This window comes from Dendropsophus ebraccatus, chromosome 6, assembly GCF_027789765.1.
Source record: "Dendropsophus ebraccatus isolate aDenEbr1 chromosome 6, aDenEbr1.pat, whole genome shotgun sequence".
In the NCBI taxonomy this organism is placed as follows: Eukaryota; Metazoa; Chordata; class Amphibia; order Anura; family Hylidae; genus Dendropsophus; species Dendropsophus ebraccatus.
In genome coordinates, this window is record NC_091459.1 from 83,113,984 (window position 1) to 83,141,578 (window position 27,595).

General features: G+C 43.2%; 1 protein-coding gene and 1 long non-coding RNA gene across 2 annotated transcripts; one reads left to right on the top strand and one right to left on the bottom strand.

The window, feature by feature from the left end:
- Positions 1-151: 151 nt before the first annotated feature.
- NMD3 (NMD3 ribosome export adaptor) lies at positions 152-27,277 on the bottom strand. Its single transcript, XM_069975258.1, has 16 exons — positions 27,139-27,277; positions 26,173-26,226; positions 25,283-25,417; positions 24,977-25,073; positions 22,598-22,678; positions 21,693-21,821; positions 20,305-20,395; positions 19,612-19,690; positions 15,402-15,498; positions 14,184-14,301; positions 13,755-13,900; positions 10,967-11,079; positions 7,267-7,339; positions 3,228-3,334; positions 1,783-1,853; positions 152-467 (listed from the first exon to the last, which is right to left on the bottom strand). The coding sequence occupies exons 2-16, from the start codon at positions 26,214-26,216 to the stop codon at positions 334-336; spliced, it is 1,515 nt and encodes a 504-aa protein (XP_069831359.1). The 5' UTR covers positions 26,217-26,226; positions 27,139-27,277; the 3' UTR covers positions 152-333.
- On the top strand, positions 13,657-20,262 carry LOC138795745 (uncharacterized). Its single transcript, XR_011363667.1, has 3 exons — positions 13,657-13,914; positions 13,997-14,117; positions 20,164-20,262. It is a non-coding gene; the product is annotated as an uncharacterized lncRNA (long non-coding RNA).
- Positions 27,278-27,595: the final 318 nt, after the last annotated feature.

Consider the following 27,595-nt stretch of genomic DNA (forward strand, 5'->3'; position numbering starts at 1 on the left):
GCAAAATGTATTCTAAGAACCTGCAGATTTCATACGATGTTTTTGTTTTTAGCTGTAATCTGTCCAGCAAACACCTGGAGTATGTGTTGTACTCATCAGCTCTTTATAGGATGTCAGCACCGAAAAAATATAAAATAAAAATCCAAAAAGCTTAAACATTTGTTATTTTAATATTTGGCAGACTGAAGGGAAAACACACGAGAGCTTAGTGTACAGTAATCCAAGTTCAGAGAGAATATGTATGAGCGCACGTTTTACAGAGTTCAAAATTAAATTGGACACATTTTAAATCCTCTTCTATGAAACGCACCAGCGGGATGCTTTGAAGCAAGTCTATTCTGTCAGCATTTCTGCCCCTTCCCCACCGGTGGCATCGTGAGAAATGTGAAGATCTTCTAACATTTCTGCCAGGCTGATTCTGGGAGCTCCCTCCTCATCAGTGTCACTCTCCACTGGAACGTTAGCATCTGAAAGGAGAAAAGTCAGCATGAGCTCGAAACTGGAGCAGACCAAAAAGTGCCAGGGAAAGCACATAATGCAGATTGTTAAGTACCTTTAGGTCTTTCTCTAGTTCTCAAAGAGAAAGTGCAAGCATATCAAGTAAGTGCAAGCCATTCATAACGGATATGCATTTCACATCTGGGTTGTGTAGTAATAGGATAGATATGTAAAATGGTACATATCAGTTCACTGTAATATACATGCATCTTTATTTACTGGAGCATCGCTATGTTACTTGCTGGATGTAGTTCGCACAGAATGCCGAAATCGTACGACATCAGGATCACACAGACAAAGGGGCTGTCTGTGCAACTACCACAGGCAGCCAGGCTTCAAGTTTCCAGTTTAACCCCTGGGATGCTCTCATCAATACAGACAGCGGAATCTAGACAGAGAGACTCCCATGGTACCCCTATTGTTGACCTGTGAATGCAGGTCACGAATAGACTGCCAAAGCAGACAGAGGCCTAAATCAGTCCTAAATCTGTCAACTCATCCTGCTTAATAAAAATGTTATGGGTTTTGGAATGTTACCAATAAAGAAGAAAAATGACATGCCAGAGAGACATGTAGAAAACTGTGATTGCTAGAAGGAGCTGGGAGAAGCACACAGCTGAATGCTTCAGTCCCTGGCTTACTTCTCATTATAGAGACTGGACCAGAAGTGCTTAGCTGAGTGTTTCTCCCACTCATTCTAGAAAGCAGTGGGGTTTTCAGTACCCAGTGTTCAATGGATTCAAATATTTGACACCTTTACAAATGTGTAAAGAAAAAGTTCTCCCCCCCCCTTTGAAACTACTGTTCTTATGACGCCCCCTCCAAAAGTCCACTTCCTTCAATCTTCTACTCCCTCATTCAGAAAAGACGGATTGCTGCTTTTAATACATAGTGGCTATTTTCCTTAAAAAGACCACCCCCCTAGAGTACCACTTTTGAATGCAATTTTGGGTGGTTTGCTCGTTACTGTTGATGTACAAATGGTCCTAGTGGCTAAAGCGGCACTTTTATAACCGGACGATAGGTTTACTGTACATTTCAGACAATCAACCCAGCATACCTCATTCAAGTCAATAGGTTCCAATGGTGTTGGTTTAAATAACAAACCGGCAGTGTGAACAGAGCCTAGCTAACCAAAAACTTGGTCACTCAGGAGCAATGATTATTATTACAATGTAAATATACACAAGGCTACTCATTTTCTAATCGCATTTCACAAAATCATTGTGCAGCAATGGACACTGGGGGGAAAAAATACACAAAAAAATAGCTCTGCATCCTTACTTCTGTAAATGTTAACATTTTTCCTTAGAACTTCATCTTCTTCTAGATCTTCAAGGAAATCTTGATATTGTCTGGTAAAAAAAAAGCATAATTGAACATATAACTACAATTATAAGGAAAACAATAAAGCTGCTGTTGCAGCCAAGTCCGATACGTGCCACGAGCTGCACAGGAGCTTAAGACTGTGCTCCAGGAAACCAAAACAGCCCAATGCTTAATGTATATCTAAATGTTGTACTACTTTTATATTTTAGTTGCATGCTACACAGCTTTGTAACTACAACTGTAACTATCACTTTTTTTTCTGGCAGCAGGATACACTGTTAAAATCCTGCCACCGGCATGTCTGTTCAGGCACACGCGCAGGATGGAATTAATCCGGCAGCACCATTGACTATATACAATCATAATGCGCTGCCAGATGAATTCCACCCTTGGTGCTCCCCTGAACAGACATGTTGGCGGCAGAATTTTGACAAGTGTATCCTGAAGAAAGCAAGGAATGATAGCCACAATGAAGCTATGTTCACATGCTGTACAAACAACATGTGTTCCACGCGAACGGCCATCGTTTAACGCTACCTGTGTCTGGAATTAACAATCATGATCATTAATTCCAGCCGTAGATCGCGTTAAATGATGGCTGTGTCCACGGAGCGCCTGTTTGTAGAGTATGTAAACATAGTCGTAATATGAGAAGTTTTCTATACTGGCATCACAACAAACATTATAAATGACAAAATCTTATCCACTTTACTGGTACTGCAAAAAAATATCTACAGCATTCTCACTGCATATGGCCATAGCCTAACAATTTTTGTCAGATGGTTTCAAATAGTGTAATCAATCACACCACCAGGAAGGGGTAAAAGGACCTTCACAGGCATGCCTTTGGATTTTGTGAGCGTCTTCTTCCGAGTTAAACAACATGCATTCTTTCATATATGCAAAAAAGGAGTAAGGTGCCCACAGGGCCAAACATATCCATTCTCCACGGCACACAAGGTGCACTTGGGGTGGACAGTGCCACCTTGTTGACTCATTTCCATATATAAAAGAAACACAAATTGCAAAGCAAATCTTGCTTGTGAATATGGTCTTAACCCCTACATGCCTCTGTGAGATTTGTTATACAATGTGTGCCCATCTGACAGATTCCCCTTAAACACAGTAAATTAAAAAAAGATATATACATACATACCCACACAGAAACTTAATACTTCATGTGTGTATTCAATAGTGTTTTCTAACTTAACTATTACTACAAATATACCCTTCCTCCAGAATATAAGGCCTACCATGAGTCTACAAGTCTTTTTATGACATAAATGTAATTGAAAGAGTTGAGTGCTATTCTGTAACATTCATCTTCCATATGTACACAAAATAGACCCATCGACGTAAAAACTATGCAGCTTAAATGGAAGGTTATTAGCCCCGCAGACCTTTCATCATCTGTGTCCATGCCCTCCTTTTCTCTGTCTAGCTCTTTCAGCTTCCAGTTTCTCCGCCGCTGACGTCTGGTACGATCATAACTCTTCTTGATTAGAACCTGAATGAAAGACAAAGATGATAAAATACGTCAAAGGGATCTAAGACCCTTCCTTTTCATCACATCACAATTAAGCTTACCCTTAGCCTGTTAAAGTGACACTGTCACCTTTTTGCATTCTGACGTCTCTACACAGGTGTAAAGGGTAAATTTAGCGGTTTTCACACCTTATTTTATATCATACGTCATGGTGCTTGTTCAAGTAAAAAGTGATCTTTTATCAACTGCAGATTGTGTTAAGTGGGCGGGTTATTGGCCATTGGAACAGGCCATTGGAACAGGCTGGCCGAAAGGCCTAGACCCCACCTCCTTTACGCCGGCCAACCAATGGACGTCAAGGAGGTGTGGCCAACGGTGCAGTTTTGGGCGGGGCTAAGTGGCGCTAATGCCGCGAGGCCACGTCCACTTTATACAATCTGCAGTTGATAAAAGGACACTTTTTACTTGAACAAGCACCATGACGTATGATATGAAATAAGGTATGAAAAACGCTAAATTTACACCTGTGTAGAGATGTCAGAGACTGTCAGGGGGTGACAGTGTCACTTTAAGCACAAAGCTATTGTGATGTTTCAGTGAATGCCTGAAAACCTCTCCATTAGGTACTTTATTGATCCTTCTCTTTTAGAATAGGTACGCTCGTTAATTGTGTAACTGTAAAATGGTGGTCATAAGTGGACTAACTTTGTATTAGGGATGCACGATGCACCGAAATATCGATACTACTATCGATATTTCGGGCAAAAAAACGATTCGGTACTAGGATTTCCTGGTATCGATACTTTATATTAAGCTGCCTAATAACGCAGCTTAACATAAAGTATAGAGCAGAGAACACAGCCGGCGGCTAGCAGAGCGCCGGCCATGTTCTTTGAGTACAGCCCCCTGCCCCCTGGCGTCACTTCCTCCTCCTCCGCCCGCCCCCTCCTCCGCTCACTGCAGGGATAAGTTATAGCCGGCACAAAGCGATCGCTAGTGCCGGCTATATAACTGTGCAGAAGCCGCATCTGACCCATCCTGAGCCTCTCCAGAAGCAGTGGGGGTCGGCTACTGTGTGTAACAGACCCCCGCTGCTAATGACCTGCAGCCTGTCACACTTCAGCCTCCTGTCCCTCCTGGAATGCAGCCGGTGTGAGGAGCGGTGTCTAGGGCTGCGCTTCTCAGTGTGAGGCTCTGATGCCGGCTCGCTCTCTGTCCATCTGCGGCGCTGTTCCTATGCATATTCATGTATGCACACTCTCGGTGGCTGCACTTCCTGACCGGCCTGAGTGTGCACACATGAATATGCACGGAGGAACGGAGGCCTGACAGCTGGGAACTTTCCGGAGCTGAGGGGAGGGGGGATTTGTAAAGGGAGCTTATTTAAGGTGGAACAGACAGCCTGAATCTTGGCCAGCAGCAAAGGTTAATCTTCCTGCTGGCCGAGGTTTAGGTTGTCTGTTCCACCTTAAACTCCCTTTACAAATCCCCCCTCCCCTCTGCTTTGACAAGCCTCATGCTTTGAGTGGTACCGCAGTAAGTGAGAGCAGGGGATGTGTGCAGACATTGCAAACATCCCTGCCCTCTGGTGTGCCCCCCACATCCCTGCCCTCTGGTGTGCCCCCCACATCCCTGCCCTCTGGTGTGCCCCCCACATCCCTGCCCTCTGGTGTGCCCCCCACATCCCTGCCCTCTGGTGTGCCCCCCACATCCCTGCCCTCTGGTGTGCCCCCCACATCCCTGCCCTCTGGTGTGCCCCCCACATCCCTGCCCTCTGGTGTGCCCCCCACATCCCTGCCCTCTGGTGTGCCCCCCACATCCCTGCCCTCTGGTGTGCCCCCACATCCCTGCCCTCTGGTGTGCCCCCACATCCCTGCCCTCTGGTGTGCCCCCCACATCCCTGCCGTCTAGTGTGCCCCCACATCCCTGCCCTCTGGTGTGCCCCCCACATCCCTGCCCTTACACCCCTGCCCTCTGACAGGAACTGACCTGCCAGGCAGAGTAACCCTCTCTTGTCTGTCCAGACCTGGCAGCCTTCACCAGCTCCCTGCAGTGTGGGGGTTGTAGTCTGTACCCAGTGGCGGATTAAATGTACCCTGGGCCCTGGGCTGTTCACCCAACCTGGACCCCAACCCCCCCCCCCCCCCCCCACATTATAATCCACTACTGCCCCCCCCCATGCTGTCCCCAATAACTACAATGTTTGGTCCCTTGCTGCACAGAGGATGTCAGGAGAGGAGGGGGCTGATCTTATAGGAGAGGTCACAGCAGCACAGAGGATGTCAGGAGATGAGGGTGCTGATCTTATAGGGGAGGACACAGCAGCACAGAGGATGTCAGGAGAGGAGTGTACTGATCGATAGGGGAGGTCACAGCAGCACAGAGGATGTCAGGAGAGGAGGGGTCTGATCTTATAGGGGAGGTCACAGCGTCCCAGCAGCACAGAGGATGTCAGGAGAGGAGGGTGCTGATCTATAGGGGAGGTCACAGCAGCACAGAGGATGTCAGGAGAGGAAGGAGTGTGCTGATCTTATGAGAGGTCACAGCAGCACAGAGGATGTCAGGAGAGGAGGGGTCTCATCTTATAGGGGAGGTCACAGCGTCCCAGCAGCACAGAGGATGTCCGGAAAGGAGGGTGCTGATCTATAGGGGAGGTCACAGCAGCACAGAGGATGTCAGGAGAGGAAGGAGTGTGCTGATCTTATGAGAGGTCACAGCAGCACAGAGGATGTCAGGAGAGGAGGGTGCTGATCTTATAAGGGGGGGGGGGGGTGTTGTATTTTTTTTCGAGGTATCGAACATCGAACTAAAAAATCGAGTATTGGTATCGAACTCAAAATTCTGGTATCGTGACATCACTACTTTGTATACACATTTTAGGATATATTCTGCATTGTTCACAGACATTTCCTAAGACTTGCCTTCAATTGGTAGGAGTTGGGCCCCTACAATGCTGGTATCCTGGTTTTTACTGGAACCTGTATGAGGAGACCAACCAATCGCTGATCACTTGCACACACAGCTAGAACACTGAATGAACAGAACCTGCTGGAACTAGTAGTTCAACACTACCATAGTTTCTGCCTCTAGTAAAGTCCTAGATGCAGAACGCCCAGCTATCAGACATTTAAGAAACATCTGTATTTACAGTACCCCTTGTACTAACATGTTATAAGAATTTCCAATGCACCCGAAAAGTATTACTTACCCCCCAGAAACATAACATGCAGATATTTCCTATTTCCGACAGGAGATGAGTATCTCATGCGATCCCCACCAATCATAGAACAATGGTCCTATGTTTTTGCTGTCTGAATGGAGCAATGGCTGGACAGAAGTGCTAAACTTTCTCTGACTAGAACTGAACAGCAGCACACACGTTTGAACACTGTTCCATTCAAATAAAGGATCTGTGACACCCTGTTCTTGTGACTGGTGGTAGTCTCAGTAAAGGGAAACCTAGCCATCAGGCACCCGTCACCAGTATGAAGATCCCTTTAAACTATGCAGACTTACTTATTCTGTTCTGGCTCCATCATCACTGTGTATTGCATAAACTCAATAGAGCAGGGGGAACAGCAAGTTACCCAAAAAGCTCTGAACAGAATACCCTCTACAGGTATAATGCAGCATCTGTATAGATGATGCACACTTCTATATTTGTGTAGCATATAGTAAGTGTATTAGCGCAGCAGAGTAGTGCATGGTTCATACTGTGCTGGCTTCATCTGTACTTCTTTACATTGTAATATACTCTTACTAGCTTTTTACATTTAACAGTGTCCTGTAAGCCAGCAGAGACATTGGAGATGACAAGGCAGATCAAAATAAATCTATAATAGCCATGATCCTGCTAGAAGACGATATATAATTTATACCGCAGCTGACCAGCTCCCAGATCAGCTGCTGTTTATAACACAACAGTGCCATCTAGAGGAACTGGCTAGACTTACCACGTCAGGAACGTGATGAGGGTTCATCTTGTTAATAAATTCATCATTCAGGTTACAGTTTGCTAAATCAAACCTGAAAGACAAAAAAAAAAAGCCATACAAAATGGTTGCTTTAAAAACACTATCCAATATCCATGCTTTAGAATGTTTTTTTTTTTTCTTCAGCTCAGCAATATTCACAAGCAGCGGAACAAAGCGGATCATTAGGGAGAAGCAGTGCTGGGATGCCTGGAAGGGCTGTGTAATTTAGCGGTACACCCCCACACTCTCCAAAGGGAACCCAGTCTCCAAGCACTCCAAATAACAAACTGCTCAGGAACGGCAGTGACAGGCAGCACTACAGGGCATGCACACTGTTCTAAAATAAAATCCAGGATATGCCCCATGGAGCTTACTGTAGGTAAACAATGATTTAACATAGCAGATCGGGGAACATACAAGTATACAGCTCAATGAGCAATTAGAAGATTCTGGAGGCCTCTACCATTCCCTGCACTATACCAATAGGCCATAACTAATACAGTAACAGTCACATCCCAGCTTCACTAGTCTTTCCTCTGTATACCTATATTTGTTATATTCACACAGCACAGGAGGATTACTGAGGCAATGATGAGTTTTGTTATTTGGGGTTTCCCTGCCATGCTAAGAGAACACTGAACTGTCTTAAAATGTGGGGTAAGAACTGGACAAGAGAAGGACATAAAATGTATCCAGATGACGTGATGCTAAATGGGTTGTCCAGACAGAGAAGGTTTTTGCATATGTTGCTAGAGCTCCAAGGAATAGAACAGTCATAATAAAACAGTCTGCTCCCCGGGTCCCTGCCGCTGCCCTCTTCTCTGAAGTTCCTGTGATGTGCTATGTGGACAGGAACCAATCGCTCTGCACAGAGACTGACTGGGTTGGCAGATTCTGTCCCCACGGCTTATAACAAGAAGGAGGAAGAAATGACCATGGCGGAGACTAAATGGGCAGGCAGCAGAGGAGCAGATTATGGAAGTATTCCTCTGTTATTTTTTTAACCCCAGCCCCAGTAACATAGGCAAAAACCCTCCTGCTCTGACAACCACTTTAAAGAAGCATTCTGTCCTGCAGTATTCTACACAGTGTAAAGAGCAGTAATTTTCTCACCAGTGCCATTATTCTTTATACACTCCATTCCTTTCCTATGCTGTACCAGCGCTTGCTGTGGCTTTCCCTCTCCCCTCTCCATAAACAGGTGTGCTTCACCATTAATGTGTAGAGAGAGAAGAGCCGGCGGGCAGGCGATTTAACTGACAGCCACACGATCATTGAGTTGTCAGTTATTGAAGGTGTATGGCTACCTTAATACAGTGATCGCTAAAGGGCGTCTCTCCAGCCACCGAAAAACTACAATTCCTAGTATGTCCTGAGAAAACTGGGAAACAATGCTTTAAGTCCTCATAGAAAGTAGTACTGAAACCGACCCTGATTTAACTGGTGAAACTGACCCCCCCCCCCCCCTTACTGAGCCTATAACACAGCTCGATAATCGTGCAGCAAGTTTCACCGATGCTTGCAGGGAGTGGGCAGAAGGCCTGAGGAATGTAGTATGGTAAGTAAATACTATATTATTTTACACTAAAAGGCAAGGGCTACGTGATAGTCGGCCCATGTAATTGCAGAAGCAAGGGTGACACCGGGGAGATTGAACAGGTGTGTATAATTTTTTTTCTTTTTCACAGTCATCAACAGTCTGCCCTGCATCACTATCACAGGCCCAGTGGCCCATTATTTTTAGGTTGAAATAAACTACAACGATCAGCCACATCACCTTCCTGTGTAAGGGTATGTTCACACTGAGTAAATCAGGCGAAAAAGTTTTGCCACAGAATCCCGCCTGTCTCAGTCTGCCATAGCTTGCATATGGGAAAGTGTGCGCTCCTCTGCTGCTGCCGCCGGTCTTCACTCAAAGAAGTGAATTCTGCCTGATTTACTCAGTGTGAACATACCCTAACAGTTAAGCACGAGAGGCTGGGAGGAGGGAAGAGGCAGTGTGACTTACATGGTGCTGCAGTTCCACCCCTAAGCCTACTTACCTAGCACTAGGAGTGGAGATTAAGGCTAGTTATTTTCAAAATGCCGCACAGCGATCATATAGATATAAGGTACTAGAGAGGGTTTAAACAGGGTAATGGATGTTCCTTTTAAAAGGGTTGTACAAAATATCACAGCTGTTTTCTTACAAAACAGTGCCAGCCCTGTACACAGGGTGCAAGTGTTATTGCAGATCAGCCCCATTTTTTTAAATGAAATTGAGCTACGACAGACAAAACCAATGGACAGGGGATGCAGTTTCAGGAGGAAAGCGGGCTTCTTCTCCTAATCCTATAAAGCCACTTTAGCTGAAGTGTATCTGTCTGCAGGCTCTCAGTTAATGTTCAGAAACCTCTTCAGTCAGTAGAAAGCTTGTAACACAGTATGTGAAGTCAAAAAGAACAAGAATAAGAGGAAGATTGAGGATAGGAAATCATCTTACAGTCTTCCTGTGGTGTATGTGAAACTTAGGGCCCTATTGCACGGAGTGATAATCGGCAAAATCGGGGAGAAATTCGGCTATCATTCTGTGTAATAAAGACGTCAACAATCAATCAGATCAGGACCTATAATCATGGGACGTCGGGCACGCATCACTATTACACGTATCTGATGGCTGATGATTGTAGTATAAAATAATAAAGAATTTACTTACCTTACCACGTTCCCTGGTGTACTCGGGCCTATGCTTCAGCGACCAGTGAAGGCCCGATAACACCGAGGAATGTAGTATGGTAAGTAAATACTTTATTATTTTACACTAAAAGGCAAGGGCTACGCGATAGTCGGCCCGTGTAATTGCTCAGAAGAGCACCGATCTAGCAGCTAGGCCCCATGTGTCAGTACCCCGTCCATCAGTGACTGACAAGCATGTATACAATGCATAATAACTGCCAACAACTTCACTTTGAAAAGGCTACTGACAGGTTCCCTTTACATTTAGTGCAGCAAGCTGTCAATGTACTTGTAGTCCCACACGGCTATGGATCTAACTGTTGGACCGGTAGTACTATACAGGAGAGACGTTACACAATTGAAACAACTTCTTCATTTGGTTATGTTTTGTATGTCTATAGATGTCGGTATGGGTGTTTACTGTAAAATTTGCACAAAGAGCACAACAATATTGACATCTACAAGCATACATGCCAGTTTTATAAGCACCAAACATTTTCCTTCTTTCTACTAAATATTCCTACTCAGTGACCATCTAGTCCTCGGTCATCTGATCTAGTGTAATATTCAGGGGTGCACCACTGGTATAATGTCAGGTGTCATTCAGAAGAATGTGAGTCCATCAAACATAGAGAACAAAAGATCCGTAGCACCCTTGTTAGTGCAACGTGAATTTCAGTGATTACAGACCATGCCAGGAGCGCCCATTTCCTACCTTCCCTTGCGACATTGAGACAGACCCCAGGTGGGTCAAAACATCCTGCTTTGTCACATATCAAACTTCACATGTAAGCAATACTTTGCACCTGATAGGCGCTGTTGTTAATAATCACCTGGCTGTAAATAAAATAAAGTTTACTTTGCATTAACAAGTGTGCTATGGATCTTTTATTCTCTGGGTCATCTGATGAACATTATCCAATGCATAGTCACAGCGCACTAGCTTGTGCATTATAATACATACCCCTGCACTAGGTCTCCAGGATTTAGCAGATTGCCCAGATGAGTGCGGCAGTGGTACTGCTGGTTTGTGTTCATCTCAGAAGTTTTCTGAACCCAAACCTCAGCAAGGGTGTGCTGTGAGAGAGAAACATCATATAACATAGTGCCCACTCAAAGATACACAAATTTTATTGCTATATACGAAAAATTCTACATATTTACATAACTTCTATGTGCTTCTTCTCACACATGCATTCTGTCATATTTTAGTGCACGTCCCCACTGTTTCAGTGCTTATAGTATATTTGCAATTTTTCAAAATGAGCTCTGATTTAGGTAACATTAATCAGGCACAAACTGATGACAGTCTAGGCCCTCACTGTGATCTCTGCCAGTGCAAGACATGGCACCAATGGCTAAGGTGCAGGGCCTTAAAAAAAAAAAAAAAAAAAAAAAAGATATAATGCCCCATTACTGGAAGATTATGCTGGCTCGGTGAAGAACCCAGTGCTAGTCAACTGGGGGGAAAAAAATCAACAGTAATGCAGCGTTTTTGTGTCTAACAGAACAGAAAAAAACTCTTGTTGTGTTGCCCCTAGAAGGAGGACCCCTTTAATGGCACCCATAAATCAGAATAGGGTATTTGAAAAAGGGAATTCACAGAAGGGGGTGCACAAATTATATAAAACCTAACGTTTATTTAATATATTTAAAAATATACCCCACATAAATAGACCAATTCACAACATGCAACAAAAATTGATAAATATACAAGCACTGTTCTCAAAAGTATACACCCAGAACCATAGCCTATTGTCTTAATGTGCTTTAACAGCCATGGTCATAGGTTACTATTCACACCCTGGTGTGAATAGTAACCTATGACCATGGCTGTTAAAGCACATTAAGACAATAGGCTATGGTTCTGGGTGTATACTTTTGAGAACAGTGCTTGTATATTTATCAATTTTTGTTGCATGTTGTGAATTGGTCTATTTATGTGGGGTATATTTTTAAATATATTAAATAAACGTTAGGTTTTATATAATTTGTGCACCCCCTTCTGTGAATTCTATGATATTGTGGGGTGTAATTGAACACGCTCCCTGAGAGGAGACGTGTACTGTGGTTGTATTTGAAAAAGGGACTGTCTAGATGGGAATGGGAGCTGAAACGGGTATTCAGATTTCTTAAAAAATAACCAGCAGGCAGGTAGGAGTGTAAAATAACTATGTTGTACTTGCTTTTCTGGGCTCATTGGAGCGTCATCAAACTAACAGAAGCACTGGGCAGAGCAGAGTTCTGACAATGGATTGGAAAAGCAGAGTAGGGCAAAGTTATTTTACAGCACTAGCTGTATGCTATGTTTAAAACAAATTAGAATATTCCTTTAGGGTGCCTCAACACATACAGGATCCGCAGCAGATCTGCAGCAGATTTGATGGCCCAGATTAGATTCAAAGCAAATCTGCAACTTCAAATCTGCTGTGGATCTTGTTCATATGAACACACCCTCAAAGAGATATTCACACCATCAAAAGTTATCCCTTATCCACATAACCTCATAACAGGCGGGGGGGGGGGGGGGGTTGCTGAGCTTGGCAATGTTTGGACACCTTAAGCCCCTATTACAGGGGGGCCAGCGCTTGCTTGCTCCTCGTTCCCTGCTTGCTGCCGGCACTATTACACACGCCGACAACGAGCAGGTAAGGGGGGGGGGGGCTGCGGGAGTGCTACCTGCAAAATATTTAGATTTTTCGGGGTGCCCATAGGAGATAGCATCCCTCTGCTGTCGCAGCTTCTATTGCACAGAGCGATTGCAGCAGATCGTTGCTATACTAGTCATCAGTCTTTCAACATGTTGAATGAAAAACAATGATTAGCCGACATAGTGTATGTTGGCTGATCATTTACTTTTATCACACAAAGCGATTATCGCTCATAATCAGCTAAATACAGCTGGTAATTTCTTTGTGTGATAGGGCCTTTATCAAAAATCAATGTAGTCCCTACTACTCACAACACCCTAATGATGTGTTTGACACAAGCAAGTGTTTGCTCAGCCAATCACTATCATTGTTGAGCCACCTTTGGAACAGTGGCAGATCACAACAGGTGAGTATTCATATTTAAGCTGAGCCTAAGCACTTTTAAACATAGAAATAAATCGCTGGTCGAGTCTTTTAAAATGTCTTTACTGTTGCTCCTCATTTAAGGAGATTCACCATTAGTGCATATTAAAGGGGTATACCCCTCTGGGACAGTTACACTTTTTATGTAAGTCCAGGAGTTATGTAAACAATATAGCTTACAGATCTATTCCATGTGCAAAACTCCCATTAAAGCCAATTATAGTTTTCACTTCTAGGCCACCTCCAGTCACTGCAAACAAGCAGGAAAGAACCCGGGAATCGCTCATCTGAACGTAGGTGCATGTCTCAGGGATGGGACCGGCTTCTAGGGGACATTTATGGCACATCCTGTGGGTATGACATAAATGTCCCAAATAGGTAAGAGTAATATTTAGATCTTATTTATCCAGCTACACCAAAAGCCATTTTAGTCCGTGTGTAAAGTCAGTAGATGAGTTGTAATTTCCTAGTACTGGTTAGAAGACTACCCATGCAATAAATACAGTGACAGGTCACTACCAACTTAGTCTAGGTAGTAAAGACTTGTACTCACTTTCTTACTGTAATTTCCAAAAAGACACTCAAGTGCAGCTTGAGTTTCCAGTAGGTTTCTTACTTTTTTGCAATTTAATGTGTAAATGCTAAACTTAGCCACAGGGAGGGAAATAAAAACCATACCTTGTTTGATCTTCCTCCAGCTCCTGCCCCTTGTTTCCAGTCTCTAACAATGTCTACATCCATCACAATGAACTCCTCCAGCTGCTTAGGATGAAACAAGCTGTGAAAAGGATGCCGCCAATATGTGTTCCCATCAACTTCAGCAACTGTAGGGGGAAGGGTAATTTAAAATAAAAAAAATAAATCACAACCTCATCATAAAGTACAGTAAGTACAGATCATAATGCAGTCATTTCATGTAGGTTATGGATTCTATCAGAATAAGTGGTCCCAGGTGCTGGCTGACATTTGTAAAAGATGAATTTGGAAGATCTGCTAGCAGGTGGAAATAAGCAAGCTGGAAGATGTCACCGAGATGGAAAGGTACATAGGAATTAATTTTCCCTCTTTAACTGTAAATAGTGACTTTTCAAGCACTTTCAGACTTACTTTGCAGGGTATTGGGGTCGATGAGGTGAATAGAACTTGTGACCCGAATACATATGCAGATCTGACCCATGTTCCCCAGGCTCTGAGCTAGCTTTGGAGACAGGCATACCAAATTGTCCTGTGAAAAAATATAAAATGCATAGAAATTGTTGCAGTTTTATGGGGTAAACATGGGGTCTGTTATTTATCTCACATTTTTTCCCCTAGTAATGAATTTCACACCTCCTTCGCAATGTGTGACCTGTATGCTATACCTCGCTCAGCTTTCTTCCACTATCTGCAGTTGAGGCATGCCGTTCAGGCCCAATTTGGCAGCCTCACAGTTCCCTTAGAATTCACACCAGCCGAACGAAACTCCTGACCCAGAAGTCACTTAATGCTGTGTCCTAATGACCAGTCCCCATTTCAGAAAGCCTTTGAGAAATGGGTGGTGGACATCCCATCGTTAAATGATCTGCAGTGGAAAGAAGTAGTACACTCTTATTACCCTACGGTGGTCAGTGCAAGAGACCGACTAATTCAGTTCCGTTTTTTGCAGAGTACATACTATACACCGGTGAAACTCCGGAAGATGGGGGTGATGTCCTCTGATACTTGCTTCAAGTGTCAGACAGACGTCGGGACTTTTCTTCACGCTGTGTGGGACTGTCCTAAAGCTCAGCCCTTTTGGCGATCAGTCCTGCAATTTTTGTCCGACCACTTTGAGTTTCCATTCCTCTGTACCCTCTCTGTTTGTTTGCTCGGCATTATCAATGAGGTCACACACAATAAGCACTACAGACTATTCATTAGATTTCTTTTATTCTGCGCTAAAAAAAATTATTGCAATGCAATAGAAATGCACAGAAGTTCCCTCTTTGACCTGCTGGAAGCAACTTGTTAATAAGTATGTTCCCCTAAATCAGGTCCTTTATGAAAGCCGTAATTGCCCTAGCAAGGTTTAAAAAATGTGGATTCACTGGCTCATGCTTGACGAGACAGTAGATGTATAGTTCCTTATGGACTTCTTGGGGGGGGGGGGGTGCTGCTACGCCTCCGTGTATGGATGTTGGTGTTGTCTGTCTTGTCTTTATGTTCCATTCTCTTACACACATTTTGTTCCTCTTTAAAAAAAATGCATAGAAATTGTTGACCAAAATTGCATTATTTTGCACTGTTTGGGCGCAAGAATCACCACAGCTACAAAGGAAGAGCGACACAGAACACACATGTACTAACCTTACATACTGGAACAATTTCCACAGAAAAGGTGCTCTTGTAATTGTAGGAGTTTGAATGGATATCATGAGAAATGAGTCGCTGAGAAGCTTTCGACCTACAAGCAAAGAATATTTTTCGGGTTTCATTTGGTGGCCAAGCTACACTGTGTTGTTACAAAGTACATTCAGCCTGCTCCTGAACCATTTCTAGCTCCATTATACAGCATCTGTGCATCACCACAATGAAGGGATTGCTCAAAATTGTGACAACTTTAAACCAAAGCCTACACAAAAATCACTGATAAATCCCCATCAATGTATTTCCATTCATTAAGACTTTGACAATGCTATACTTACCTCTTTGCATGTGTACTTGGCTAGATGTTGTGAAAAGGATTTTCTTTCGTCGAGTCACAGACAGCAGTTAAGAAAAATGTCACTGCAGTTTTTGAGCCAAAGCCAGGAATGAAAACATACAAATCCTTCTTTTATTTCTCTCATGACTTTGAATCCACTTCTTTTTTGTGTTCAAAAACTGCAGAGGTAGTGGTGAAGGGTCAACGGTGAAGCTAAACACTCTAAAAATGGTCAATGGTGAAGCCATACACATTAAAATGTATTAGTCAAAATTGTCGATTTTGGCAGGAGTGGCCAACCATCTAATGTGTATAAAGGCCTCCTGAACCTTCTCTGATGGTAGATGTCAGGGAGAGAAGGGTTGTGCATGTTGGATGTGTGGAGGGAATGGAAGAGAGCTTATGTGTATATCCATCTTAAGACTCAACTCCAGACTTTTTATCTTCTTAATTTGTTGTGGGGAAAAAATGAACAGGCAATGAATCCAATCACATCTGGGGCTGTAATAATTAGGTTGATAAACTACACTTTAATAATATAACATATTCCTGCCTTCTTCAAGGGGTTATACAGGATTAGAAAAAGCACAAACACTTTTTTGCAATATCAGCACCACCCCAGCCTTTACGTTGTGTGTGGTATTATAAAGCAGCTTCCTTTACTTCAATGGAACTGAACTGCAGTACCACACCCAAACTGAGGACAGGAGAGGTGCACTTTCTGGAAGAAAGCAGCCATGTTTTCCTAACCCTGGGCAACAATTCCACAGCAATTACTACTTTCGAATTCTACGCATTATTTAGTGTCTGTATTTATCTTTCCAGTGTGTTAGCCATTTACATTTTCTATGTAGGTCTGTATGTTTATGTAAATTGTGTTTTCTGAGATTGGGGGGGGATTATTTAAATAATATTTAAATTTTATATTATTGTGTAGGAAACCACATAAAATAAACATAAACTTACACTGACCTGATAAGTCCACTACGGCTCTGGAGGCACCCAGCATTTTTCTTAGCTCGCTGAAATAGTAATGTGACTACTGCAGGCGAGCACTGGCCACAGTGGTGTTTTGCCATGCACGGACATCACTGTTGCAACAGACTAAACAAAGACTTGTGGGGACCACCACAAAGGCTGAGGATTAATCAGGTGAGTATAAGATCTTAGCAAGTCAGTTTTTCCAAATCTCGAACGATCCATAAATTCTCTGAAGCGCAGCTGCTGTCTGACAACCTGCCATAAAACATTTTTCATTGGTGGGGAAAAATAATGGATCTGAAGACTCAACTAGACTAAGCAAAACATGTGCAAAGCCTTAAATCTCCACACATGGTCCCATCTCAAGAATATATTACGTGGCATGATGTAAGACAAACTCTGCAGATCTCTGAAGTATCACTATAATTTATACCGGGCCCTCGTATAATGGGGCTTTGATGTTTAATACACACCATACAGAAAATAATGCAAATATATGGCAGACAGAGAAGGAAGGCCTAACGTATAACCAAGATCAAAAAGAAGCAGTTCTTTATGAATGTTAAAAAAAATGTGTTTTAAGGGTACAAACCCACTTGACGTATTTGCTGCGTGAATCAGTCTTAAAAATAAGCAGGCAAAACGCAGGTTGGCTTTATACAATTGTTCTGCGTTAAAATACGCAATTGCAAAAGCGTGAAGCTACATGCGTTTTTTGCACAGGTTGTTAACAACTGATGCTTTGCTAACAACAAGCTTCACGTTTCAAAAATACGCAATTGTGTATTTTAACGCAGAACAATCGTATAAAGCCAACCTGCGTTTTGCCTGCTTATTTTTAAGACTGATTCACGCAGCAAATACGTCAAGTGGGTTTGTATCCTGAGGCTGGGTTCACACTACGTATATTTCAGTCAGTATTGTGGTCCTCATATTGCAACCAAAACCAGGAGTGGATTAAAAACACAGAAAGGCTCTGTCCACACAATGTTGAAATTGAGTGGATGGCCGCCATATAACAGTAAATAACGGCCATTATTTCAATATAACAGCCGTTGTTTTAAAATAACAGCAAATATTTGCCATTAAATGGCGGCCATCCACTCAATTTCAACATTGTGTGAACAGAGCCTGTGTTTTCAATCCACTCCGGGTTTTGGTTGCAATATGAGGACCAGAATACTAACTGAAATATACGTAGTGTGAACCCAGCCTTACAGTGCACAATAATCTAAACCTGCCTAAAAAACTGTAGTCTGTACGAGCTAAAAAGGATCTACCACTAACTTTAGTGACAAAACACACAAATCTAGCAAGATAAAAGGTGACTAAAAAAAACACATACTGCACCATGGAAAGTCTTCTGCTTAACTCCAATAACCGTAAATATAAAATGGAGGCTGACTAGCTTTAGTGATGTGATACACCTTCAACAGGTGTCAGCCAACAGCTATCAAATCCCAATCCACCCTTTGGGTCTGTTCACACTACAGAATTGACATGTTAATGGCCTTTTATACCTGAAAACTCAGCTCAGCTAAGGCATAGGGCTAAGTGAATTCAAAAGGAAATATAAAGGAAGGACAGATACTTCTTCCTGCTAGACTCACTTCTGGTTTTGGATCAAAAACTAAAAAGAGGCAGACTTCAAAAAAGCAGTCATGTGTCACAGCAGCTTCAAGCTGTCAGTAGGTGGGAGGCAAGCTGGCAAGGAAGCATCAGTGTGTAAGACAAAGACTGATTCTATAAGAGCTGTTGCATGAAAAGATCTAGATTATATAGTGCAAGTTTATGCGGTCTCAGAACAAAGCAGCAGAAACCTTGTGAAATACCTTGGAGCCCAGATGCATTTAGCTTTTCAGTGAAGGCTAGGTTTTCACAGAGACCCCCGACTGCCTACCAAGATGGCAGCACCACTGGATAAATATCAGCATTCAGAACATACCTTGCTGCCTGGTTTGGGTTTTTATTTACATTTAAAACACCATAATGGAGAGTGGGATGTGTCAAGGAGGCAGGGCCTAGGGTTCCCTGGGCCCAGCACTGCTATGCTTCACTAGAACGTATAAACACTGCACTGGCCGATTATGCAAAGGGACAAGCATACAGCCGAGTGAGGTGTGGTGGTCCTAGGACGCAGGGAATCTTACACCCCATCTCCTTTGACACTAAAAGGTTTGTTCTAAATGCTTTTATTGATATCTATCCAGACCTACTGCCAGTTTAATAGATGGTCAGGGAGTGACAAACTTTAAATATAATTCTTAATCCTACACTTTACCGAGAAACAGAGAAAACATCAGGTACTCCTTTATCAGCTACAAGAAAGGGAATAAACATACCAACTGTGAGTCCATCTGCTGGCATCACAGAATGAAGCTGAAATGTTTACTGAACAGCATTCAACATTAAGAAGCCCCCAACGTTCAGCATTTGGCAATGTTTAGAAGCCACATAGAGAATGGAGCACCAGCCATGCATGCACAATGTGCTCCATACATTCCATGGTGGAAGAATCAATGCAGGTCTTGGCGATCTGACCCTCAATAGTTATTCCCTTGCCACAGGACATACAGAGATGGGAATAGCCCTTTGAGGCTGGTTTTACACATGGCAGTTGTTTTTTAAACTACCACTGCAGTTCTTAGCCAAAACCAGAAGTGGATCCAGCACAGGGTAGAAGTATAAGTCCTCCCTCTATATTTCCTATTTCTTTTGAATCCACTCCTAGTTTTGGCTCAAGAACCGCAGTGGCAGTTGTCCAAACAATACACATGTGCCAATGCTTGAAGTAGTACATTCACCTAGGCTGGAACACAGCCAGTGAAGTGTAGGAACATGAAGCAAAATAGATGTATTTTACTACTCAAATATATTAAAGTGAATACATACCTGCAGGGCACTGTGCACTGGAGAAACTCAACCATCTTCTGTGCATGTTGCTTAGATGCATAGTAGAAGTCCAGCCCATCTATAAAAGGAGAGTTAGCGAGTACTGTATTATGGCAGTATTAACTATGGTTTGTTACTGTGCTGTCCGAAATTTTTTTTTTTTTTTTTACAATAGTAGTCAATCAAAAAATTACAATAGAGAGAATTGCACGTCTGAAATGTCATGATTCGTGGTTAGAGATGAGCAAAACCGAACGTGCAGCATTTGATTACCGTTGGCTGAAAAAGTTGCATGCAGCCTCAGGAATTTCTAAGGCTGCATCCACCAGTTATCAAATGCTGCACACTCTGGTTTGGACTCGAGTGTGCTCTAGGTTAGCTCATCTCTATTCATAGTAGCTGGGTACAGAAGGGTTAACAGCATGTATAATGTGAGCGATAGGACTCTACAACATGCTGATCCGGCAATGTGACCCACCACCATTATATAAGTACATTTACAGAAACCCACAGAGCATCTATCGTGACTGAAGTATGCTTTTTCATCTACAGGCATGGTGGAAAATATCAACTGCTATAACAAAGAGCGGCTCTAGAAAGCCTGGCCACAAGAGGCTTTCATCATTTCCTCTTCACAGTATAGCCGCCCCTTCAGCTGAGAGGTTTAAGATTTGATAATACAAGTATCCTTACCATGGATTTCTTTCACACGCAAGGTGTTCTGGTGAAGTCTGTGTTTCAAAATAGTTTGCTCTAAGTAGTAGAAAGTCTTCTTATGAAGAACCTGCAGAAGAACATAGGTAAAGACTCAGCTAGAATGGAACAATCCATCCCTTTTATATTTGGCCCTGTTCAATCGTCCTTATCCTGATGTTACCCCATCTGACTTTCAAATACCAAAGGAACCCATAAAATTATATATATATATATATATATATATATATATATATATATATATATATATATATATATATATATATATATATATATATATATATATATATATATATATATATATATATATATATACACACACACACACACACACACACACACACACAGTGGTACCTCGGTTCTCAAACTTAATTGGTTCCGGAAGGCAGTTTGAGAACCAAGCAGTTTGAAAACCGAGCAGTGTCCTACCATAGGAAATAATGTAAATGTGATTAATTGGTTCCAGCAGCCACCAATAATTACCTACTATACTCATTTATTACACTGATAAGTGCTCAGTATAATTACTACTGTACAGAACAGCACTATACTGTACAGGACATTAAACATAAGAAATGTTCATCAGAACCAGCAATTATAGTACAGTAGTCACCAACTCCTCACCCATCCTTTACTGTATAGCGTCCCCCCCCCCCCATCCAAGCACTGTAATGTATGGGAGATGGTGGTGCACTGCCTGTACTACTACTGCACTGTATATGCACCCCAGCAGTCTTATACAGCACTGTACTGTATGTGAAGCCTCACCACCATATATATATAAATTTATTTATATGAGCATTTTGATTCTCTGCAACTAGTGACCCATTCTGTGAAATTTACATAACTCAATGAACACCATTAAAAAGAAAAAGGGATGTATTTTTTTTCCATTCATACAGCTACATCAACAGAAAAATTCAATTCAATTAATTTTCCGAATGCAGCGATGCAGCAGATTTGTTGCAGAAATTTCTGCTCCATTTAACTGCAGAAATCCATGTGCTTGTTGACAAAATGGCCTCATTCAGATGACAAGCTAAAATTCAGTCACTGAAATTTCGATTAGATACATAAGACTTCTCCCTGAAGCTGCATTTACAGTACAGTTGAAAACTGATCATAAGGATATTACAGGCTACAGGTTAGATGGATCCAAGACGGTGCACAGGAAAACTGAACAGCTGCCCACTGCAAGCCATTAGATCCCACTAGATGGAATCCCATTAGATTCTATTTAAAGCGGTACTATAGAAAATGTAAGCAGCAGCCTGTTTGGTTGCTCCTTGGGCACTCCACTTTTTCCTTTGCACCAGCTCTGATACATCCTTCCCTATGTTTTAAGGAAAAGCAGCAAAGGTTCTTACCTTTTGGCGGACCTGGACCACAGCTTTCCAGTAATCCTTAGCTTCAACTCTATGGCAATCGTCACACATCTGTGACTGTACCACATAGTCTACTACAAAGACTTGCTGAAGGATTGCGCCATTCATCACCTGTTAAAAAATGAATAGTGTGAGAGGTCTATTAAAGCGACTCTGTACCCACAATCTGACCCTCCCAAACTGCTTGTACCTTCGAATAGCTGCTTTTAATCCAAGATCTGTCCTGGGGTCCGTTCGGCAGGTGATGCAGTTACTGTCATAAAAAACAACTTTTAAACTTGCAGCCCTGTGTAAAATTAACGTGGCCTAGAGTGTCTATTCCCTAGGCTGGCACAACATCTCTGTCCCTTCTCCCCATGCTCTTCATCATTAGGAATGCCCATAGAACAATTTCTATTCATCCCCTGTGTGAACACTGCACATGAGCTGGATCAATAAGGCACCTGTGCACTGTTCAGGTGATGAATAGAAATAATCCTGCCCAGGGGCTCTCCTAATGATGAGGAGGGCGGGGAGGGGGAATGGAGGGGCGTTGCAATCCTAGGGCATAGACACTGTAGGCCACGCCAATTTGACACATGGCTGCAAGTTTAAAAGTTGTTTTTTTATGACAATAACTGCATCACCTGCCGAAAAGATCCCAGGAGAGATTAAAACCAGCTAACCGATTGTACAAGCTGTTTGGGGGGGGGGGGGGGGGGTCAGATTGTGGGTACAGAGTCACTTTAAATTGCTGCAGACTTGCAGATACATAGCTAGAATAACAGATGTCAGAAAAATACTTGGTATGACTGCTGTTACTTCCAAGAGTCTGCAGCACCTCCGATAAAAGACATAACAAGGGGTTTCATGTCACTAAGACATTGCGGTATCAGGAGACAACCTACCTCCTTCTGTATTGTCAACTTTACTTTCAGTCTTTTTGAATGAGGTTCTGTCCAAATGAAGCCGGCATCAATAAGACGCACCTAGGAAACAATGACACCAACATAAGAGTCAACTTTTAGTATTAATACTTGGGGTGCAGCACTACTTTCTGGGTGCGTGTGTAACGGTAGGTATACGCAGTAAGCAGCTGCATATGACAATGCATGTATTCATAAGAAGGCTGGCAGCAAATATCCAAGGATGACATGTCTCATGGGGACAGGTCAGAAAATCTGCACTCAACATTCCCATATGTTCATTCTGCTTGCTGATGAATTTTTTTAGCAGCATGGACTTGGCTTTCTAGGAAAAGTGTGAATGAGGAGCAAAATACAGTCAATTTACTCTGAAAATGGCGACATGTCTCTGAACATCTTGAATTTTTATACATAGCAGATTTGCGTCTCCGGCTCTGGGTGAAAAACTTTTCCATAAATAGGATCTTTTTATTAAAAACATATGATTATAGGGACAGAAAATATTTTTGGTGTTCAGATAATAAGACCAAAAAATCCTTATGATTCCAGAACAATTTGTAGTGATCATACATTTCTCTAACATGATCCAGTACACAAGAATATACACTCTACATATGTAGGCAGTAAATGTGGAATACATTGAGGCAAGTGAAGTATACAGAGGATTTGCAACCTGCATATCTGGACAAGATGCAAGTCCTAGAACCACCCATATAGGTTCCCAATCTGTTTGTGTGTTTACTGGGGAGACGTGATCTGCCCAACAGAAACACGGCCTTAACCAACACAAACATTAAAGGTTGCTAACTGGATTGAGTTCCGGGCTGGGCAAAAATAGAAGCTGTTGCTAAGTCGGTATAAGCTCATCATCCAGACGATGTGTTTGTGGTATGAAGGCTGCAATCTTCAGGTCTGCCCTACACAAACTCTAAACCCCCCCACATCTAAGAGGGATACATCTACAGTCTATCATCAGTGTTTTCCTGGACTGACTACGACTAGACGACTGCTCACAGCTCACTGCACTGCAATAAACACATTTTTCTACTATGCATTCTAAAGACAATCTGTATTTATTCTGTAGAAGTTTGCTGACAATGATGTCTCTTTACACATGAGACAATCTAAACCCAGGACCTAATGTGCAGCATAGTGTCCAGTGCTCACAGCGTTAGGAGGGCATTCACACGTCCGCAATATACAGTCCATGCGGGTACTCCTGACATCATGATTTATATTTATGCTGGGAGCACTGAAACTGTTTAAAGTGAACCAAACACTACTAGCAGTGCCCAGAAGACATGTTAAAACACTCCCTTACCATGTGTTCTGTGTCTTTTGTAGAACATTTAGCTGCTTATTCCAGCACACAAGACATGCAGAGAGCCAGGAGCTAGTCATCTGGGCCGTGACAAGTCACAGCTCTCTGCCTGTCATTACGTTCCATAGGATAATACACAGGGAAAAGAAGCTTCTAACTGGCTTCTTTGCAGGATGATTGACAGGAAAAGAGGCCAGCTGGAAGCCTCTTCTCCTGTCAATTATTCTGCAGAGTGCATGGCACAGAGCTCTATGAAGCTCCTTAGAATATTTTGGTGCTGTATCAAAACAAGATATTAATAGAATACATGGTTTACACCTGGTATACTCCCTGGGGGGGGGGGGGGGTTATCAAACTAGTGTAAAGTAGAATTGTTTTAGTTGCCCCTATCAACCAATCAGATTTCACCTTTCTCTTTTCAAAGAATCTGTGAGGAATGAAAGGTGGAATCTGATTGGTTGCTAGGGAAAACTAAGACAATTCTACTCCAGTTTGATAAATCTCCCCCCATATACCTATGCTGGTATACTCCATATACCTGAAAAAGTCGTCAGCAAAGCTAACTATGGATTGGATGGGTTGATTATTGTAGTCCTATAATGTGATCAGGCAGAGGTACAATAAATGTGCCATCTTTGGGTAAAGTAAAACTACATTTTCACTTTTTTTGTCTTGATCACTCCTGTAGGGTGCGTGCACACTACGGAATATGCGTGTAAAGGCCGCTGAGGATTCAGTCGCTGGCCCCATGCTCTCGGCAGCACGCATCTCTGCCCGTGCCATAAACACCATTTTATGGCTGGGCCGATTCCACTGTCTGCCGAAAGAATTGACATGTCAATTCTTTCGACGGACGTGGGAATCAGTCTGTGCCTAGAATGGAGTCTATGGCACAAGCGGAGATGCGCCCGCCCACGAGCAGGGGCCAGCAGCCTTTACGGGCATATTTCGTAGTGTGCACGCACCCGTAATGGTAAAATCTAGTAACAACTGCTGACAAATGGCATGTCAGAAAAATACTCAGCTCCTTCCAGTCCCACCTTGCTCAAGGAGGCCTTCAGTTTCTTCAGACACAGCGTGAGCAGCTCTCTTGACTCCAAGGCACACTGCATCCATGTTGCTGGTGGTTGGAGATAGCTGAACAAAAAAAAGACGGATCATTACTTCAAGTCAACAGAAACTTATCAATAAATACTAGCTTATGGATACTTTATTGGGAGCATTTCTTTTTTTAATAATCACAATTTTGTTCAACCCCACTTTCTAAACTTGTATCCTTGGGTGTATCCTTCTAGTAAATAAGCTGGCCTAATAATGATAATGAACAATCCTAGTTTCATACTTACCGTTCACACTGTTTGCAGAAATGCACCGACACTTGCTTCGGTATCCCTTCACTGATGTCAACCTGGGTCCGTAAACAGGCCACACACATATTTGCAGGGTTTGGGGGGATTGGAACACCACATTGGCAACAAAGGCTTAAAAAAACACAAACACATGGAACAATCATCATCTAATGCATATTGCTTTTTAATAAGAAGCCCAATTGTCATAAATCATAAAAACCTTTACTCCGATCTGGTGGAGGCTCTGGTGGGTGCCCGAGTATACATTTACTAGTGTCAGCTATTGGGATAATTGGGATATACACCTGTCTCCTATTGTTTCAGAGGTCATACTGATTGGCATTTTATACTTCTGAGATGTGAAACAAAGGAAGTGTGCACTGGGAAGGCTTCAGACATCTTCTGCCTTATGCACATCTCTTTAAGACTTATCCCCTATCCACAAAATAGGAAATAAGTGTAAGATCACAGGAGGTCTGATTGCCAGGACCCTTGATCTCTCTGCTGACAGTCTGCTGCTTGACTTTAATGGGCAGCCATGAACGATCTAAGGATCATTAGGGCAGCCCCTTCCGCTGCTCCATGTCTGTGCGTGTAATAGCACAGGCGACGAGCAGGGAATGAGGGGGAAGCAACCCTGACCTGACAGGTTGGCGCTCGTTTCCCCCTTATTATTGTGCTGTGTAATATGGCCTTAGCTGCATCCCTTTTCTAAAAGGAGACTTGGGGTCACCATTGTCAGGATAGCAGAGGATCCCCACAGTCAGAGCCCCCGTTAGAACACACACCTCCAAAATGAATTAGAATTTCCTGTTACACATATTCTAACTTTTCCGGAAATATTCGGGGCAATAGGTGTTAATATTCCTGCCACGACAGCTACTCACATGTTTCCTTGGCTGCTTGTGGGAGCTCCCTTCATGTACTCCATTCTGTTCACTCTGGAAGACAAACGTTCAGCTAGTTAGTTTCCGAAAGGTGACTGTTTATTCCAAAAACAAGCTAAGGTTATTTACAGGTGGTGGAGTTTCCAAGTCAAGGGCCATAAAACACTGTCCGGTTAGTAATATAAACAAGCGGCAATAGAAAAAATAACTTACCTCTCCACACTCCCGATGTCTTCCTGGCTTCTACCTGCAGCCACCGAAGCAACGGCAGAGCTGGTCTCTGAAATGACAGGCCGCTCAGCCAATCAGAGGCCACGGCAGTCTGGTCCTGACCAGTGGTTGGCCGAGCAGCCTGTCACTTCAGAGACCAGCTCTGCCATTGCTTCGGTGGCTGCGGGGAGGGGGGAGAAGCCAGGAAGACAGCGGGGAGCATAGAGAGGTAACATATATACTTTATTATTTTCTTTACATGCTCATCAGCCGCGCATTACTATTACACGTAGCGATGCGCAGTCAGCGTACAATGATTTTAGGTCAGCTGATCACTGTCCTTATTACACAGAGCAATGATCTGCTGGACTGGCCTGATATGGCAGACTATCGCTCCGAGCTATAGAGCCCTAATCTGAGACTTCGGACAGATTCCATATGGAACTCATATCAAGAAGTCACTTGTAGCTATCAGCCAGTTATGCTGTGGATAGGGGATAACCCCATATGCAATACAGATCACTCATCAACCTATACACTCTTTACAGCCAATAACTGAGCCTGAAGGAGAGCAATAATAATATAACAGATCACGAGGATGGTAAGGGGATCTGTCGTGTTTCTCCTGACCACATGGTAATCTATCTGTCGCCTGGCAGATCACACACTGCTAGGACCCGTGCTGTGCCTGTAGGCCGCGGACACTGATAACCCCAAACAGGAAAAACCGCATGCATACATAGTGTGTATACTGACCGGGGCGGCGGCTGTCACTGTGCCCCTTCCTGTACCGCCCGTAGAGCTGCGATCACTCACAGCCTGGAGATCCCGGCCCGGAGCTCAGCACCATGTGGCAGGAGACACTTCCGGGTGACGTCACTGCCCGGGGTCCTTCCTTAGGGTGTCTGTGGCGCTGCCTGCTGGGCTGCGCAGAACCTGTAGTGTACTGTACGGACTGACCGTGGTTGTCACGTGGTGTTGTGAAGTGGCCACAGTGCCTTCTAGCAGTAGTCTTTACTCTCCACATACTTGTAGCGGTCACACTCGGAGGTGACGTCACTACATGTGTGATAACCGCAGCAGTCACTGTATACTATATCAGTAGTAGTCACCAGGTCCGTATCTAGTCAGAGTGTGCCATACAAGCAGCGGCCTACTGCTTCTCTAACAAATAGCCACAAGCCACAAATCCCCTAGTTTGGCAACACATTCT

What these genes read in the sequence shown, in the direction of transcription:
- NMD3 (XM_069975258.1), bottom strand. Translation starts at nt 26,216, where the DNA reads ATGGAGTACATGAAGGGAGCTCCCACAAGCAGCCAAGGAAACAT. An exon ending in ACAAGCAGCCAAGGAAACAT is followed by an intron (nt 25,418 to 26,172) that starts GTGAGTAGCTGT and finishes TGTTTTTTTAAG; the next exon opens with CCTTTGTTGCCAATGTGGTG. An exon ending in ATGGACACAGATGATGAAAG is followed by an intron (nt 1,854 to 3,227) that starts GTCTGCGGGGCT and finishes TTTTTTTACCAG; the next exon opens with ACAATATCAAGATTTCCTTG.